This window comes from Suricata suricatta, chromosome 13 (genome assembly GCF_006229205.1).
Source record: "Suricata suricatta isolate VVHF042 chromosome 13, meerkat_22Aug2017_6uvM2_HiC, whole genome shotgun sequence".
Taxonomy (NCBI): Eukaryota; Metazoa; Chordata; class Mammalia; order Carnivora; family Herpestidae; genus Suricata; species Suricata suricatta.
The window spans coordinates 78,342,672-78,361,058 of record NC_043712.1 but is presented as its reverse complement, the minus strand read 5'-3'; the positions used below and the strand labels follow the sequence as shown (position 1 = coordinate 78,361,058).

The 18,387-nt window shown below is 42.4% G+C and overlaps 1 protein-coding gene across 8 annotated transcripts in view; it reads right to left on the bottom strand.

Moving 5' to 3' along the window:
- The window catches only part of TRPM3 (transient receptor potential cation channel subfamily M member 3), a 492,852-nt gene that overhangs the window by 91,355 nt on the left and 383,110 nt on the right, over window positions 1-18,387 (bottom strand). For all 8 annotated transcript variants that reach the window (XM_029920564.1, XM_029920565.1, XM_029920566.1 and 5 more), the window contains 3 exons: window positions 8,303-8,403; window positions 6,782-6,916; window positions 4,746-4,796 (listed from right to left, as the gene is read on the bottom strand). In XM_029920564.1, coding sequence (XP_029776424.1) covers window positions 4,746-4,796; window positions 6,782-6,916; window positions 8,303-8,403 — 287 coding nt within the window. The remainder of the gene's footprint in view (window positions 1-4,745; window positions 4,797-6,781; window positions 6,917-8,302; window positions 8,404-18,387) is intronic.

Below are 18,387 nucleotides of genomic sequence, written 5' to 3'. Positions count from 1 at the left end.
TGCCGATGGCCATGGCCACCTGTGACCTCAGGTGTCACAGATGCAGAGAACACCCAGCAGTGTGACCCTGCAGTGGAAATAGCACTGGGCTAGCATGGTGGCCCTAGCTCTGACTCTCTGTGACCCTGGGGAGATCACTTCTTTCCTCTGTTCCTCAGTTTACACTCTGAAAACATGCACTTTGGACAGAATTACTTCTAAGGTCCTGGCTGTTTCTCAAGGTCCAATGGTCTGACCGCCACCTGGCAGCCTGCTCTTTTCTCTATGCTGATTGATTATTGCACAAAGATTCTTTTCCAGAGCCTGCAGTGTTGATGGGGTTTCTGCTGATCGCTCCTGAAATTTGGTTAGTGGAGTCGGGAGCTCCATCAGGGACAGACGGTAAAGCGCTGGACAGACATGGTGATGTGCTCATCACATCCGCCTCCTCTGGAGAAAGCAGATAAAGTGAACGGTGCCTCATAAACCACAGGTAATGTCCAAAAACCTTCTGGAGGAGACTTCCTTCGCTTGGATGCTTTCAGATTAGGAATTCAAGAATGACATTGAAATAATGCCCCTTCTGTCTCTTGTTTCTGTTATTCTCCCCTCCCCTTTTGGGTATTTACTTGGTAATTGGTAATGCCTGAACACTTAGGTTCTGTTTCATGTCTCACCAACATGCGGCAAGCTATGGGACTCAAATAATTCAATCCCCTGAGTAAATCAGAGAAGCTTGGCTCCATGGGGGGGGGCGCCACCTGACAACCTGAAAATGCTGTCTCTATTTCTTATGCCCTGAGCCACTACTGTAAGGCTAAGTTTTCATCCATGCCACCCTAAAGATGACTTTTAGTTAAAATAATAGTTTAAGCGCACGTATTAGATCTGCTCTTCTGAAAAAGTGTATTTTTCACAAGCTGACGTTCACCATCAGATTTCAGCTGTTTGGGAAACACCTTTCCGTGGAAACTTATACCAAGCCTTGAAAACGGGCTTGTTTCCTTCCAGTGTGTGTAAGGTGTAAAATGATTGCTGGCTGTCAGGTTTACCAAGGAAGAGTGGGGAAAAGACTATTTTGGCAAACGTTCATGGAAAAAGAGGACATTCCCGCAATATTTGGCATGGTTATGGACTGGGCCAGCTTTTGTTTTCTTTAATTTTTAAGTCTTATTTGTTTAAGTAGTCTCTATGCCCAGTACAGGGCTTGCACTCACAGCCCTGAGATCAAGAGTTACATGTTATGCCAACGGAGCCAGCCAGGTGCCCCTAGAGCAGGCAGCCTTAAAAAAAATAAAAATGCTTTCGCAAATCTGCATGAATTTGGCAGACGGGATTATGAAGCTGTCCTTTCTTTACCCAAAGAGGGTCTGAAATACTTTCTCCCCACCTCTTCATTCTGCAAAGCCCTGAGTCTTGATTCCCCTGGGAATGAATTTTACACTACCACAATTTCACAACTACTTCTATATAATACGCAAACATCCCCCTCCCTTGGTGGGAAATGACAGTCCAGGTAATCTGAAGTATTAGCACATGTAAGTTAAGAAAGAAAAACCAGCACTTGAAAACATACAGAGGCACAAACTGAGCAGACAGTTAGATTCGAAAAATGGCAAGTTAGATTTCACGGAAAAGCAGACAGACACGGACCACTCTGGTGTAATGTAGCGTAGGTGCATCCAATGGATTTATGCAGGAAGACAGGGGGTTGGCTTGGCCTTTATCATTCCAAATTCTGATTGATGCTGAATAACCAACTCTTTACCTCATTGCTCCCTTGGTATCAATACTTTGAGATTTTTGAAACTTGCTTGGGAGCATTTCTCTAAATTCAGTTCTATTGATTTCAATGGAGAATTGGCCTCAGAGAGACCATACTGGTAAAGGTTGGACCGGCTGATTGTTCTTAAATGTACTCCCTGGGTTCGCAAGAGCTCTTTGCGTTTTATCTTACAGACATAGCATCAAACCCTGTGTTTAAGGTTCAGAACGGCTTTTTTTTTTTTTTTTTTAATCAGGGCTTATCACTTACTGGTTCTTTTTTTTTTTTTTTTTTTTTTTGGTCCCAGATCATATCAATAAACATGGAATATAAAGTCTTACAATCTTAAAGCTCAAAGCACATGCTAACTATCAAGCTCCTTAATTTTGAAGATTGTTTTTACCGCCCAAGATTTGCTTAGCATTTTAAACCCAGGCTTTGTAGATTGCGTATTGCGTTGGCCTAAATTGCTGTTCGTTCTCTGGAAACGTATTAGAAAGATGTGCACTGATATGAATCTCTCTCGTTTACTTCTTAAGAAAACACAAACCCCCTCATTCTTAGCTCCCGTCATTCATATCACGTAAAGGGTGGAGGTTTCCAGCTCCTTTGGCTCTGTTATTCCTTCCTGTTCTCCAAGTCAGAGGCTCACCTTTATCCCTGAAATAAACAGAATGTGTGTTTTCTGTTCCGCTATCTTCCCGAGGGAAGAAAGAACATAGGCTATCCATTTCTCCCACCTTCTTGGAAGTCTCTTTTCCCAGGTAAAAGCAGGAACCGTTCTTGAGTCGGTTCAGAACTATCCTGGGTCATTTGTAATCATTTTTTTCCACTTAAGAAATCTGTACATAAATGAATCTTTATATCTTTTTGCTCCAATATTTGGATCACACATAAAAGAAAAATCAGACCGCTTCTAATACCCCTTCCTCCCAAACCCTTGTTATCCTGGTCTCTCTTGTTAGTTTACATGACTTTGGGAGTCCATCTTTAGCTGAGAAGTTTAAAAAAACACTTAACCTTAAATATACGTGCCTTCTAATGCAGTGACATGGGCAAAAGTAATGGGCAGCTAACGGGATTTCAAAAGGGAGAAACTGGTATTGCAAAGCAGAGTCCTGTAAGGAAGAGAACCTGATGGGAGGCATTTTGGTCATTTATACTCAGTGTAATCTAACTGCAAAGCTTTCTTTGGAAATCAGGCAAGATACTGAGAAACTAGGAGATGGAGGTGAATCAGTGACTCGAAGGCTTGACTTGGCCGATGGCTAGGATTGAGGGACAAAAGCATGTCTGTCTCCTCAGACAGTTCCTGCAGTGACACCGACCAGCTTAAGGTGAGAAGGGGATAAGATCTTATTTATTATTAAAAATACTTTATTATTAAAAAACCGTCAGAACATTCTATTGAATTCGAACACCAGATATCTTGGCAAAGGATACGTGTTAAATGTGTACGTTTAATCTTTTGAGACCCTTCCCCCTCTTCAGTTTCCAGGCAGTTGTAGGGCAGGATAAATGATACAAAATTGGAAGACTTGAGGGAAATGGTTCTGTTGAGGGCAGGTGTGGTTACGGCTCGAAATGGGGCAGAGCAAGGAAAGGGGTGATCTTGGTAAGATGGTGGTTGGGTTGGATGGACAGACGGCATAGCGACCGTTCTCTTGCTTTGAAAGAAGAACAGGCTTTGCTCACTCACAGGAGATGAAGCTTCCTTCAGTGAGGTCATGTGGAGATGAGAGGAGAGCTTCCAAGAGCTGAGAGAAGGGTGTTTTTTTTGTTTTGTTTTGTTTTGTCCTCAACCCATTAGGAGCAAAGGTCCAGCTGCTTACTAGGTACATTCTAAGCAGCCCCAGGACCTCTACTTGTCCTTTCAAGGGAAAAATTAAAAAATGGCTACTTTTCCTAAGGGAGGTTCTAGACAGTGACTCCATTTATTTTTTTACTTTGCTCCGTAGCTTCCTCTGACTATGTCCTTTGGAGTTTGGTAAAGAATTGCTCCAAACCAGCAGGTGGGTGTGCACACATGTGTGTTGGGGGGTGGGAAAAGTGGCCCCATCTAATCCAGTTTCAACTGGGAAGGCTGCCAAGGATTCAGAATTAAAGTCACCTCCGGGAGAGCTTATATGGGGCAAAAGAACAAGCATGTGGCTAAGATGAAACACAGGATCCCCTGCACCTCGCTCTTCTCTTCTACAAATGGGAATCATACTATATAATAATAAAATAACAACTTACTTCACTGAACTGTCATGAAGATGAAGTGAGCTGAAGTGTACAGGAAGCGTAGATTAATCATCACTAAAGGTTTGGTATATTATTATTGTTCATTGAAGGACCTGAGTTCAAATTCTACCTCTTCCCTAACTACATACTACCGTTCTCACCTCTTTACATTTCAGCCTCTATCTCTGTAATATGGGAATAATTCTGCTTGATCCACTTGATCCAGACCTCCTGGCTTTTTTTTTACCCCCATCAAGTTAGATGATCAACGTGAAAAAAAAATATGCTGGAAAAAAATAAAGTGTTAGAAGAACGGAATGCACAGAGGCGTTTTAGTTTCTGATTCTCTGAGACTTTTTGAGCTATGCTTCCTGAGCTCCGTACAGTGTTAGAAGTGATGGTGATGCATTGCATCAGGAGCTAGTGTGTGCAGACACCTCCTACGGTTGGTCAGACAACATGGAAACCAGCTCCCCGAACAGTGAGGGGCACGTGGAATAAAATAGGCAATGGCATAAATCCACACAGCATGGGGCAAAGCCTAGCGTTCCACTATCCAGAACATTGTGTCCAGCGAAAGCATCTAAAAACCACAGCGACTGGAGGTAAGACCGCAGCTGCATTGGAAGCAGAGATGTCATAGTTAAAAGGCGGCACACACACAGTGTCTCGCAGGGACAGGAGCGCTCTGGCAGCACATGCAAAACACAGGTGCTTTCTAATACAGGAAGCAGTCAAGACAGGGCCTCCGACCTGCGGCCGAGAGGGTTCTTACCTTTTTGACATCCCTGACCAAGTGGTACAATGTATTTGAGGGCCCATGTCTCTGAAAACAATAAAGAAGAATCAGATGGTTTTGCTAGTTAGGGGCTCTCGTTGGCAAGGTGAGAAGGTTCTGGAAGGGAGGGTTTTGGCTGGAGGAGGGGGAAAATTCTTCACGATGAACCTTGTTCTAGTTGCTCAGTTGTATCTGGCTCTTCCAAACACAGACCCTGGCAGAGTTTTGGATTGTGGTTCCTCAAGAAAGAGCATTCAGAGTTCTAGGTTCAATCTTTATAAAGGAAGTTGTCAACTCTGTTGACAGCTGGGCCAGAACATCGTTTAAGGGGGAGACGGGCCAATTGAAAGCTTTGGAAATACACTCTGGCACACTGCTGATTCCAACTTGTTTATTACCCATAATGGATGAGAAATTGTCTAAAATGGGTTGGCAAATGGCCAAATTATCGATATTTTAGACTTGGTGGGCCATACAGTTTTCACTGATTTTTGTATATTGATTTTGTGTCAAGAAACTCTACTGGATTCATTTATTAGTTCTAACAGTTGTGTGTGTGTGTGTGTGTGTGTGTGTGTGTGTGTGTGTGAGAGAGAGAGAGAGAGAGAGAGAGAGAGAGAGGGAGTGAGAGAGAGAGTGTGAAGTCTTTAGGAATTTCATATACAAGATCATGTTATCAGCAAACAAAGACAATTTTACTTCTTCCTTTCCAAATTGGATGCCTTTGTCTCCTTCTCTCCTCCTTTCTTCTCCCTTTTCTCTTTCCCTCCCTCCTTCTCCCCCTCCCTCTGGAGCCACTCTGCTAACCTGTTTTCTAGTTCCAGGATCAGGAATGAGATAGAGCCAGTGCGGCGCCATCTAACAGACACCACTGGCTGGGCACGGGTCAATGAGTTCCATCTATTAGTGCTGTGGGCAGTGGGACAGAGGAGCATTGTGACAAATGAGGGGAAGAATAACCTCAGGGACAGAAGTGCTGATTCAGGACTTTGTTTTTCATTTAGGAGTTTTGTGACCTTGAATAAACCAATTCCCTTCTTGGGCTCAGTTTTCTTATCTGTAATGTGGAGGAAAACAATAGCTACTCTTTTTTAAAAAAAAAATTCTACGTAAAAATTTACTGACCTCGATTAAGAATTCTTATATATTTAATACTGCTTCTGATTTATCATAGGAATTTCTTCCCCAAAATGTTAATCACAGCTGCATTGAAAGAGTATTTGGGAAAGGTAGTGATGTTGTTTACGTATACCACATTAGAAGCCTACTGGAGAGGCAAAGGAGCCTGTCCGTGTAGAATATGAAATTCAAAGAACAAGTTGCAAAAACTGTTGAGCCTGTGGGAAGAAAGTTTTCTTAACCTTCCTAATTGTGCTCTCCAGATACCCTGTTCTCCTCTTGAAGGTTCCAATACCTACTCTTTAAACTCCATTGGATTTTAGTGTCAGCTCAGAGCCAATGTACTTAACTCACTGAATAGTTTTCTATACTTAAAAAACTTCATAAATAGTAGGGTTTCTTTATGATTACTCCTTAGTACCCCTAGTAAATGAATTGGCAAATTATTACAAAATACAAACAATATTTTTGGGCAGCTCCAAGTAAGGGGCATTTTACATTTTATTCCATTTTGGTGGAAAGGGAATGAAAGACATAGCTCTGAGGATAACAAGATGGTGCAGGGTAGTTAATCGGTCTCTTTTTGATGTGTTGAGTTAAATCAATTCTCTCTTGCTGATTGCCTTAAATGCCCTCTGGGCTTACAGCATTAACTGTGTTCTAATTTCCAGAGCCTTGTGGTTTTGTGTAAGAATCCGAGAATGTTAGCTTTCTGCTGACAACTGAGCAGTTAAAACAAGTGAGTGACTTGGTGACTTGGCGTTGGCGTCTACAGGTCTAAGGGAGTATTTGTGGAAAATGATCCATGCATTTGGAGGGCAGGGCAGAGACTTACAGGCATGTGGGGGGCAGGAGAAGGTAAAACAAAAAAAAAATACACAGAGAAAATAAAAAGTGCCTTAGCTTGGTCCTACCGTATTGTACAATTCCTCTAGTCTGGAGATGGTGAGAAAACGGTGCATGCTTACTCCATTCTCTATGAGTAATTTCACAAAATCCACTCTGTCCAGAACTAAGGCATCCAACATGGCTTGCTCCAAAGACCCCACCTGCAAATCAAGTCACTGAGTTAGTCTGCCCCAGGGTCTAGGGATGCAGTTGCTTGGTGTTCACCTGAACAGTTTAGAAATGGATGCTTTTGACATCTGGTAAACTTTCAGCACATCCAAGAACATGTTGGCAAGACTATTCCCAACTCCACTTTTGGGACAGTCACAATCTCTCCTGTGTTTGGGGGTCTGTCTTTGCAAATAAAATTCAAAGTTTCTAGTCCCAAAAGCTATTTCTTCCTTGACTCTCTTTTTTCTTCTGGATCCTGAGAAGATGTAAGCGGGGGAAGTGGGGAGGGAAGGATTTTCCTTTCCCAATTCTCTGACAAAACTTCTGCAACACTACTTAGCTGTCCTCATTTTCCTCTTCCTGAGGCTCTGAATTGGATCCCTGGCTACCTTGCAAAAAGGGACCCTAGCAAGGTGATCAAAAAGTAAGCTCTTCTTTCTTTTAATTTTTAGACTACCTTGCCTCTGTCTCACCCAGTTCAGTGCAGAGACCCTCAACTATTTAGGTCCTTTGGTCTGTTTACTAGAGTTCTATTTAATTCCGTTCACGAAAATTTCCCGTGTCCACTCCTTGACCAATCGTTCCACACTAGCAATCCATTAGCAGCACTAAATAAAGGCAGGGGCTCAACCGTAGGCAGACGCTCTCTTGGGGGGGGGGGGAGAAAGGGTTAAATAAGACCTGCCCATGAGGGCATTGTCCTTCAGTTATGCCAGGCACAGAGATCAACTTTCAGGCTGCTGGCTACCTCTTGGGGACACATGTATAAGCCATCCAATAGCCAATTTTTCAAGTTTTTATTTCTGGTAGTGTCAATTGAGGGAAACAACCCAAGAACAGTTATATAAAGCTTTGGTTGCCTCTGTGTGGTTCTCGGGAACGGGGAGAGCCTGTGCTCAACCACGAGGACCAGATGGTACCTGCATGGGGAAGCCGGCTAATTCTGCACCCCGAGGTGCGACTGAGCCACACACCAGCATGGGGTGGCCGCGACTCAGGAGCGGCAGCCTCCAAGACAACCAAGAACAAACTGCTAATTCCACTCCTTCCTTAATTTTCATTAATACCATTTCTGTCCTATATATTTTTTAGACGTATAAAGGCAGCAGCATCATTTGCATATGAAAATTGCCATCAAAGGCCGCTCAGAGATGGGAATGTCTGGAATGTTTCCGTTGTGCTTTATGGCGTCTTCAACCAGGTGGCAGTGTTTTCCTAAATATGAGAAAGGGGCTGAGCCCGAGGAAGGCTGCAAGGGAGCATCTTCATCCTAGAGAAGAAGCGGCGGCTTCTCAAGCCGAGCTCAGAGACTTCTTAAGCAAATACGCTTGCCCAACCAAAGTGGGCTTTTCAGGGAGCGATGACGTATACTCTACCGGCCACTGCTGCCCATAAATAAAGATCTGGCTGCGAGCGATGTCCACTCTGTTCCAGGCTAGAGCTAAGCTCAGCTGGTCTGGGGCCGAGGCATTGGCTCCTGTGTGCAGACAAGTAGGAGAAAAGAGTGGGAAGGAGAAAACAATGATCAGTTATTATACCGAGAAGGTCTACTCTCTGGTCTGCCCCCCTCTTCCTGAAGAGTAGATTCAGTGGTACATTAGGGGTTCGGTTCCCAGACTCGGCACTGTTGGCACTTGGGGCACGATAATTCTTTACTGGGGGCGGGGGGGGGCGTGTTGTACATTGTAGACTATTTAGCCGCATCCCTGAATTCATTCCCCCCCCCCCGCCCCCGCCCAAGTCACCACAATCCAAAGTGTTTCCAGACACTGCCAAATGCCTCCAGGAGGAAGGAGACAAAAGCAGCTCACTGAAGACCTCTGCGCAAGCGTTGCTGGTCACAGTATGGCCCCTGGAGCCGGGCAGCAGCAGCAGCAGAAGCAGCGCCCCCCCCCCCCCCCCCCGGCACTTAGAATGCAGAGCTTTGGGGTGCCTGGGTGGCTCATTGGGTTGGGCTTCTGACTCTTGGTTTCAGCTCAGGTCATGATCTCATAGTTGGTGGGTTGGAACCCCACAATGGGGTTCCCCACTGGCAGCACGGAACCTGCCTGAGATTTTCTCTCCTCTCTCTGCCCCTCCCCTGCAAGCGCACAGGCTGGCTCTCTCTCAAAAGTAATAAACTTTATATATATATATATGTGTGTGTGTGTGTGTGTGTGTGTGTATGTATGTACATAAAGAAATGCAGACCTGCAGGCCCCACCCTAGAGCTACTAAATCAGAATCTATATTTTAACAAGATCTCAGATGATTCGCGCACATGTTAAAGTTTGGGAAGCATTGCCTGCGACACATTTTGTTTCTGTGGCCCATCTTTGGTGCAAGGTATCTATCTTTCAAATCATAAACTGCACACTAAAAGTGCCCTCATCTCTTAGTGGGCCAGCTTTGCCACTCTATTGAAAAAGAGTTAAGAAGATCTTTTAAGAGAAAAACAAAGAAATTGCTTAGATTTTCTTTGATTTGTGGGTAGAAACCACTGGGATAGGTTTTCAATTTCCCCTTATTCTCCAGACTCTGTGGCTAGATCTGTGCTGTCCCCATGTGGCTATTTAAATCTAACTTAATTAAAATTAAATAAAACAAAACCTTTAATTCTTCAGTCACACTAGTCACATTACACAGAGTGAAATTCTGCTGATTCAGAAAAATTTCATGATCACAGAATGTTCTATTGGAATAGAGCTGGTCTAGATCAATGCATCCTGTCAGTAAATGCAACCTGCCAAGCAGCTGGGTGTGAAGCCACAAATGGCAGGTGGAGAGAACACTGGGCTACCACCAGGGGACCTATGTCTGCCATTCTGCAGCTGTGTGACATTGGACCTCTCTGTGCCATCTTGTGAAATGGGGACAATAAGAATTATCCTGTTTACTGGTTGGAATGTGAGACTAAAATGAAATCATATAGTGAATGCACATGTAAACAGGGTTTTTTGCAATTAACACCCTTAGTACCCTAAACAGGAGACGTCCTTAAATATTAGCCTGACTTCATGCTGCTAGATGTCCCACCAGCCGAGGACACAGTACAGAGACAGCACTCTTACATGGCTCAGGTTTTTAGGACATCTAATATGTGCTAGGCAAAATATTAGACACGTCCATGTCTTATCATATACAATGTCCCTCCAACTCCTGAAAATGGGTCTTATTCTCTCCATCTGATCGATGAAGATACTGAGATCCAAGTTGTTAAAAACCCAGTAGCTACTAACAGAAGGTAAACAAGAGAAGCAAGAGGTAAGATTCAACCCCAGTGAGTTTTTCCTTCACTCCCTCTCTGCTGATTCTGATGTTTGTGAGTGAAGGAGGGACAGCAAATGCTAATTATGCTCATTTTTTTGGATTCATCAGCACTGGAGTCCCAAAGCGATGAGTTGCAGATAGGGTTGCTGGTGATGAAGCTGTATCAGGGGTTCCCAAGGTCTATTGCACATTAGAATCATCTGGGAAGCTTTTAAAACATCCATATGTCCAGAGTGCACCCCAGAACAATTAAATCACATTGCTTGGGGTGGGGGGCAGGCTCTGATAGTTTTAAGGATCCCCAGGTGTTTTCAACGTGCTCCAGGGCTTCAGAACCACTGTGCTACATGTATGACCCCTTCTGCTGCCTCCCCTTGCCTTTTCCCTCTTGACTCTGAGATATTGAAGTTAAGAATTAGGCAGGCAAAATGTTCTCTAGAGGAGTACTTCTCAAATTTAAGCATGCAAAAGAATAAGCTGAGTGCTTTTTATGTATTTTTTTTCAAGAATTTTACTGCTTATTTATTTTTGAGAGACAAAGCATGAGCGGGGGAGGGACAGAGAGAGGGAAACACAGAACCCCAAGCTGGCTTCAGGCTCTGAACACACACACTGTGAGATCATGACCTGAGCAGGACTGGAAAGCTTTTCAAAACACAGGTTCTTGGGCCCCATTTCCAGAGATTCAAATTTAGTAGATCTGGGGTGGAGCTTGAGTTTCTGCGTTTCTAATAAGCTCCCTGGTGGGGGTGCTGATGCTGAGGCTCTGAGACCATCCATTGCATAACAAAGGCCCCAGAGAGCTGTGTGCCACATTCTTTTCACAGGTCAAAGGGCATTTTGATTCTGATGCCCACACATTGATGGGTTCAGTATACTTGTAGTAAATTAATTAGTGCTTGGAATGATGGATATTAATCCAGTTTACACAGGATTTTTCTATTAAAGATTATTTATCACCTCAGGTGGTGACATCAGAAACTGCAAACTAATACCAGGGTAACTGGTGTAAATAAGTGATAAATAGGAACATGTCAAAATGTACTGTCATCATTTTTAAGGGAAAAAAGTGAAGGCTTATTGGGATTGCATTCGGAAAGTAACTGTATACTTTGCTCCCTTAGCTGCTCTGTTGGTCATCGCTGACTTGCTGTAATGGTTTAATCATTCCCTTTGCCATCTGTATGCCACAGATTTGTATGCCACACAGTCAATGGTAGTGGCATAGTCCTAAAAAGAACACAATGAGAGGAAGCAAAGTCATTGACCTTACATTAAAGTCAATGTGAGCTCCCTGAATATAATTATATCAGTGTCAAGTGAAAGCACGAAGCCAATGAGTCTTGACTTTTCAAAAAGTGAAAGTACATCAGGAATGATTCTGGGTGACAGTTTGGATCAGATGTTTTCAGCCAGGGTGACCAACCATCCCTGTTGCTTAGGTTAATCACGGTGTTAGCACTGAAATGTCCACTTCCTGGAGGAGCCCTCATTCTTGCACAGACCTGGATGGCTGGTCACCCTATGATTAACTGTGTCTATTTTGGAATTGCCTGAAAAGGTTTAAACAGACTCATACTCGGTAGCCATCCCAGAGATTCTGGTTTCACTGGGCCTGGGCATTGCAGTTTTTAAAGGCTCCCCAAGAGCTTTTAAGAACAAGAGGTCTTTAATCTTCCCTTTACATTAGAATCATGAAGGCAAGGCTAAGAACTTTGGGGCTAGATAATATATATTCATGCACTCCTTCATCTGCTTATTAATTTAGTTACACATTGAAAAATACATATTTCATGGCTTCTCATATGGAAGGTACGATGCCAGTATGAGGACCAAGATGAATAAGACAGAGTCCTTTGTCTTGAGAGCTTTCTACAGGAGGGGTTAGGTCTGTACTTAAATACATCATCTCATGCAGTCTGCTCAACTGAGGTTGAATGCCTTCTGTGCCAGGAGCTGTTTTAACATTGAACATCCCCTGGTGAATAAGGTGGCTAAGATCACTCTTTGCACAGAGCTTAATACTTCTACTAGTGGAGGAGCAGCACTTAGAAAATAAATGAATAAACTAAGAAACAGTGTACTTTCTGATTGTGTAAGTGCTATGAAGTAACAGTGTCATTCCCAGGATAAGTGGGACCTGTGTCTATACGAAGACTTTGAGTCACTCTAAATCAGTGTGGCAGCACTATTCTGGCTACCCAGTCTCACAGGATGCAGGCAGCTGGAGGGATCTGCTGGCCAGGTTCTTCTGAAACCAGAGCTGGGTATGAAACCATTGGATAACTTCTTAGATACAAGTCTGGGTGTCCTGTGGGACATCTGGTTGACCCTGAAAGGGAACTAGAGGGTTGAAAGATGCTCTGAAGTATTCAAATGGGTCTGGGGTCCATGAAGATCCTGGTTTGGGTTAAGGGTTACATCATCCATATGACACTGCTGCCCTGGCTCATGCCAGATCCTAGGGGGGCATGAATCTCAGTTGGCCATTATGGACCCGGGGGGCCCTTTAAAGCACTGGTTTAATGGTGGTACTGATAATGGCCAGGGTCGTGGTAGAGCTGCTCTATTAGAGTGAGTAGACAATAGACCTCCCTCCTAAATAATTAGAAAATGCCATCATGTGAAGGACTTGTGGTGGTTGGGGTGGGGGTGGCGAGAGCATTCCAGGAAGAGGCAACATTAAATATAAAGGTCCTGATGCAGGAATGAATACAAGTAGGTATAAGACATAAAATATATAGTTTTATTATTTCCTCTTTCTGCAGGAGGCCAGAGAAGATTTAAGTGCATATATAATGGTCTTCAGGGAGGGATTAATTCACTAGATGGATGACATTGAAGAAAGGCACTATTCCACAAGAAACAGCCTAGGCAGGGATTGGGAGAGTTAAATAGCTTTGCAAACTTAGTAAATTCATGGGAAGACATTGAGGAAGATTCAATGCTTGAGGTATATGTAAGTTGGCAGAGAGAGCTGAAGCCAGAATGGAAGGACTTGTAAATGATGTTGGAGGAGTCTCCCTTTATCTTGGAGACATGGGAAAGCACTGGAAACACTTGTTTCAGAAATCATGCATCAGATGTACATCTTAGAAAAATTCCTTTGGCACCAGTGTGAAGGGTGGATGGGGAGGGACATTGGACTGGAGGGAGGAAGTGTAATACAGAAACTGTTGCAATATTTTAGGGAAGGGATAATGATCTGAAGGAGCAGCTTGGATGGAGGGATATTTGGAAAGCATAATTGATAGCTTTGGATGAGAGATTTAAGGTGGGGAGCAAGAGACGTCAAAAATGGTCTCCTCATCTCTAGCTTGGGGGCCCCGGGTCCATAATGGCCAACTGAGATTGGCAATGTAAGATAAAAATAAAGTTTTAGGGGACACCAAAATTGTATTCTTGAATATAATGACCTTAAAATGCATGTTGTATAGCCATCCAGGTGGGAATGACCAGAGGCCATTGGATATTGAGAGGTGGAGCAGAGGAAGGACTAGGTCTGGAGATAGAGTTTGGAAAACATTAGCATGAAGGCGATAAGAAGAGAGGAGAGGATCGGTCATGGAATAACACCAATATTTAAAGGCTATGAAAGGCAAATCTTTAGAAAGACATCACACACTCACATACACACACAACAGAGATATAGGAAGAGAACCTGGAGATCATGATTCCCTAAACTACAGGAAGACAGGTTTTTTTTAAGAAAGAGAAGGTGATCAGTAGATCAAAAGCTGCAGAGAGGGCAAGTAAAAGATTGGCTTTCCTTTTCTATAACTCTTTTTATTATAAGGCACCAGCTTATGTGTCTATTTGTTTATTATTTATTTCTGTCTCCAGAGTGTAAACCTCAAGAGGCTAAGAAGTTAGTTTACTTTATTCACTGTAGTAGTCTTAGTGTTCAGCATAGTGTTTGACACATAACAAGTATTCAATAACCATCTGTTGAATGAATGAATGAACCTCACAGTGTGCACTGGGTTTGGCACTTAAGAAGTCTTTGATGATGGGGCACCTGGGTTAAGCATCTGGATTGCTGATATCTGCTCAGGTCATAATCTCACACTTGGTGAGTTTGAGCTTAGAGTTGATCTCCATGCTGACAGTGTGGAACCTGCTTGGGATTCTCTTTCTCCCTTGTTTGTTTTCTTTTTTCTTTCTTTCTTTCTTTCTTTCTTTCTTTCTTTCTTTCTTTCTTTCTTTCTTTCTTTCTTTCTTTCTTTCTTCCTTCCTTCCTTCCTTCCTTCCTTCCTTCCTTCCTTCCTTCCTTCCTCCCTCTCTCCCTCCCTCCCTTCCTTCCTTTTCTTTCTCTCTCTCTCTCTCTCTCTCTCTCTCTCTCTCTCTCTCTCTCTCTCTCAAAATAAGTAAACATTAAAAAAAGAAGTCTTTGACAATGTTAGTGTATGCACCTTTAGTAGAATATGGGAATAGAATCATATCTGCAATCTCTTCCTTTAAGGAAATTGCATTCGAACAAGAATGGAGGTGGGTTGGGATAAAACGAGAGTTATGACAAGTGTACAAATCACTACATCAAAGAACAAAGTGGTAAGTGCTATAGAAGCTATACACATAAGCCCAGAGCTTTGCCTCAGCTGTTGAGTACTTGAAGGAGGAAGTAGAATTTGATTGTAATATGGAAGGATGGTGGAGATTTAAACAAATGGAGTGTGTGTTAGGCTGAATGATGCCCCCAACCCTCAAAGATGTGCATGTCCTGTTCCTAGGAATGAGTGATGTTACTTTATAGGACAAAGGGACTTTAAAGATGTAATTAAGTTAAGAATTTTGAGATGAGGAGGTTATACTGGCTTATCTGGTGGGCCCAATGCAATATAATCACAAGTGTCCTTATAAAAGGAAGGCAAGAAACTCAAAGTAGTGGTAGGATGTGTGAAAATGAAAGCAATGGGTTGGACTGATATGAGCAAGGAGCTCAAGTCAAGGAAGGAGGGCAACCTCTAGAAGCTGGAAATGACAAGGAAATGATTCTCCCCTGAAGCTCTCAGAAAGAACATAACCCTGCTAATCCCTTAATTTCAGATTTCCAGCCTCCATAATCAAAAGAGAATAAATCTTCATCATTTCAAGTCACTAAGTTTGTGGCAATTTGTCATGGGTAGTAAAAGAAAACTAACACTATTAAAAATACTCTTGTGGGTAGACCATCAAGATAGGAAGGTACAAAAATGTTGAGAAAGCAAGAATATTTTGCACCTCGGCTGTAGTGCAGAGCAGGGTTCTCAAACTTTCACGTGCATATGATTCATCTGGGTTTCTTGTTTAAATGCTGATTCTGCTTCAGTAGGTCTGGGTGGGATTCCTAATTCTATTTCTTTAGATAGGTCTCATTAGTGTTCTACTGTGAACAATGATTAATCTTGTGCATGCACTCTTTCTTCCTTTTCTTTCCTCCACCATTCAGGTTTAGAACATACCATTATATTTTTGGTGTTTTACTTGGTTCTGTTAAATATGCTTGCCCTTCTATTACTAATATTTGAATTGTCAGTCTTAAATTATATTCCTTATTTTAGTAGGCAAAAGGTCCAGATATTGTATTGTCTACCACCTCTACCTCCATCCTTCTTCCTCTTAATTTCTTTTTGTTGTTGCATTATTTCTACTGTGGACAGCAGGTAACACATTCCTTTCTGTTACTCAGAGTCCCATTTTTGTTTTTGTCTTAGTTCTGTTAGAATCCAGTATCAATGCTTATAGTTAGTGATTTTGCCAGAGTGTGCCCAAGGGTCTCTTGGTTGGTAGGTCACATCTTCTCTATTACTTTTCCAGAGGAACTCATGGGAACAATATTCCCAGAGTTCTAGAATGTTTTTAACTGTTTTTCCCCCAATAGTCTTTATAGTTGAATGACATTGGCTCAATATCAAAATCTGTTGCTCTATTGTCTCCCTGCATTGAATATTAATATAAAAAGGTTGGTAGCCAATTTGATTTTTTAAGCTCATGAAGGACTTGATCATTTTTCCTCATGGTCCAAAGTCACCTTTGTTTTCTTTGAGGCTCAGTAATTTTACTAGGATGTGTCTAGGTGTTGGGGAATCAGTCTTTCCTGGCGCAAGGTGTCCCCTTCAATATCCAGATCAAAGTTTCAAAATTTGTTTAATGAAAAAATTCTGAAATTGTGTTTAAAAATATTTGCTCTGATCCATTACTTTGAGTTTCTTCTTTGGAGATAGCAGTTATACTTATGTTGGATCTCCATTTTCTGTCTTCAATAAATATAATTTCTCTTTAATCTTAATTAACTCTCTATCTCCATTGGTTTTCATTTCCATCCCTTTCCCTCATTTTTTAAAAATGTTTTTATTTATTTTTGAAAGAGAGAGAGGAAGAGAGAGAGAGGGACAGAGTGTGAGCACAGGAGGGGCAGAGAGGGGGGAGACACAGGATCTGAAGCAGGCTCCAGGCTCTGAGCTATCAGCACAGAACCTGAAGTGGGGCTTGAACGCACAAGTCATGAGATCATGACCTGAGCCGAAGTTGGAATCTTAATGGACCGACCCCCGCAGGAGCCCTCCCTTCCCTCATTTCTGTCTGTTGTGTCCTATTCTCTTTATTTTTCACAAGGTATATTTGATTTTGCACCCTTTCTCAATTCTTCTGCAATTCCATAATTTCATGTCCTCCCTTCTACTTCATTCCTGAATGCTACTCACATAATATCTCCTCCTGTTTCCTCAACTACTCTTACCTGAATTTTGGTATTCCAGGTTCGAAGTATTTCTTCATAGATAAAGTGCTTCATTGAGATTTAATTTTTTTTAAAGTTCATGGTAAAATATTTATTCATAACGTTCTTGTGTTCTCTGGAAACATTTTTACATTACATTACAAAATGCATACATTTTGCCCTTTTGTTATTTTTTCTTAGAATATCTATATGCTAATTGCTTTTTTATTATTTATCATCCAGTGAGTTGGGTTATAATGGGCCCAGAATAGCATTGCAGGCTACTTATTATTCACAACTGGGAGGCTTTCTTCTCAGCTACCACAAAGACAATCTCCCTGCTGCAAACATTACTTATCTGCATAATTCCATATGTAGCCTACCACCCCTATTTCCATGGGCCAAGTCAGGCTCAAGAGTCAGCCATCAAACACTCTCTAGTTCTTGCGCATGCTGCTTCAGACAAAGGAGAGAACTGCGCCTTAGGGCACTTCTTACACCCATGAAGTACGTTCCAGAACTTCCTGAGGATTGCCACTGCTAGTTTCTCTCTCCTCAGCTTTTACTCTTTCCTCCCACAGAGCTTTTGCATTTACAAATATTTTGGAATATTTCCCAGTTTTACCAAAAATAGAGTTAGCTTGCTTTTTTCCCCTTCCCTTTTCATTACTGGGTTTTGAGCTTTTTAGAAGAGACTGATGAATGTGTGTTGTCAAGTTTGCACTGGACATCCTGGAGGATTCTGTAGGTAGAAGAGTGTTTTAGTCCGACCTTTACAAGAGTAGTGTTCCTGTAACTGAACTGTAGAGAATGGGCAGGGTTTTACTCAGTAAGAAGTAGGCAGACACCATAAGAAGCCATTGAAATGAATCAGGTCAAAAGTCCTGAAGGCCTAATGGTGCTGAACAAAGAAGAAAAAGAAGGGATAGACCTACAGGATATTGGGGTGGCAAAAAATGCCAGAATTAGTAAGAATTTGCTTGAATAAAGGGAGAAAAAATGTGATGGAGGCTTTGAGCCTGGACAGCTCCCAGGATGGGGGTTATGTGAATATAAATGGGGAAATCAGGAAGAAGTCAGCTTTTTGGGGAAAGACAATTTTTAAAAGAATATATGTATATTTAAAGACAATTAATTGGACTGGATTTGAAGTTCATCGTGACACCAAGGGAACTGTCCAGTAGGCAAATAGAAAAGGGGGCAGGGAGAGAAGCTGGAGCTGGAGATAAATCTGGAGGTCATTCATGCAGACATGATATTAAAGTCATGGCGCCTGGGTGTCTCAGTTGGGTAAAAGTCTGACTTCAGCTTGGGTCATGATCTCACAGTCCATGAGTTTGAATCCCACTTTGGGCTCTGTGCTGACACATCAGAGCCTGGAGCTATTTCAGATTCTGTCTCTCCTTCTCTTTCTGCTCCTCCCATGCTCACAGTCTGTCTGTCTCTCTCTCTCTCTCAAAACTAAATAAACATTTAAAAAAAAAACCCTAAACCATGGTATTTCATAATTTTGAC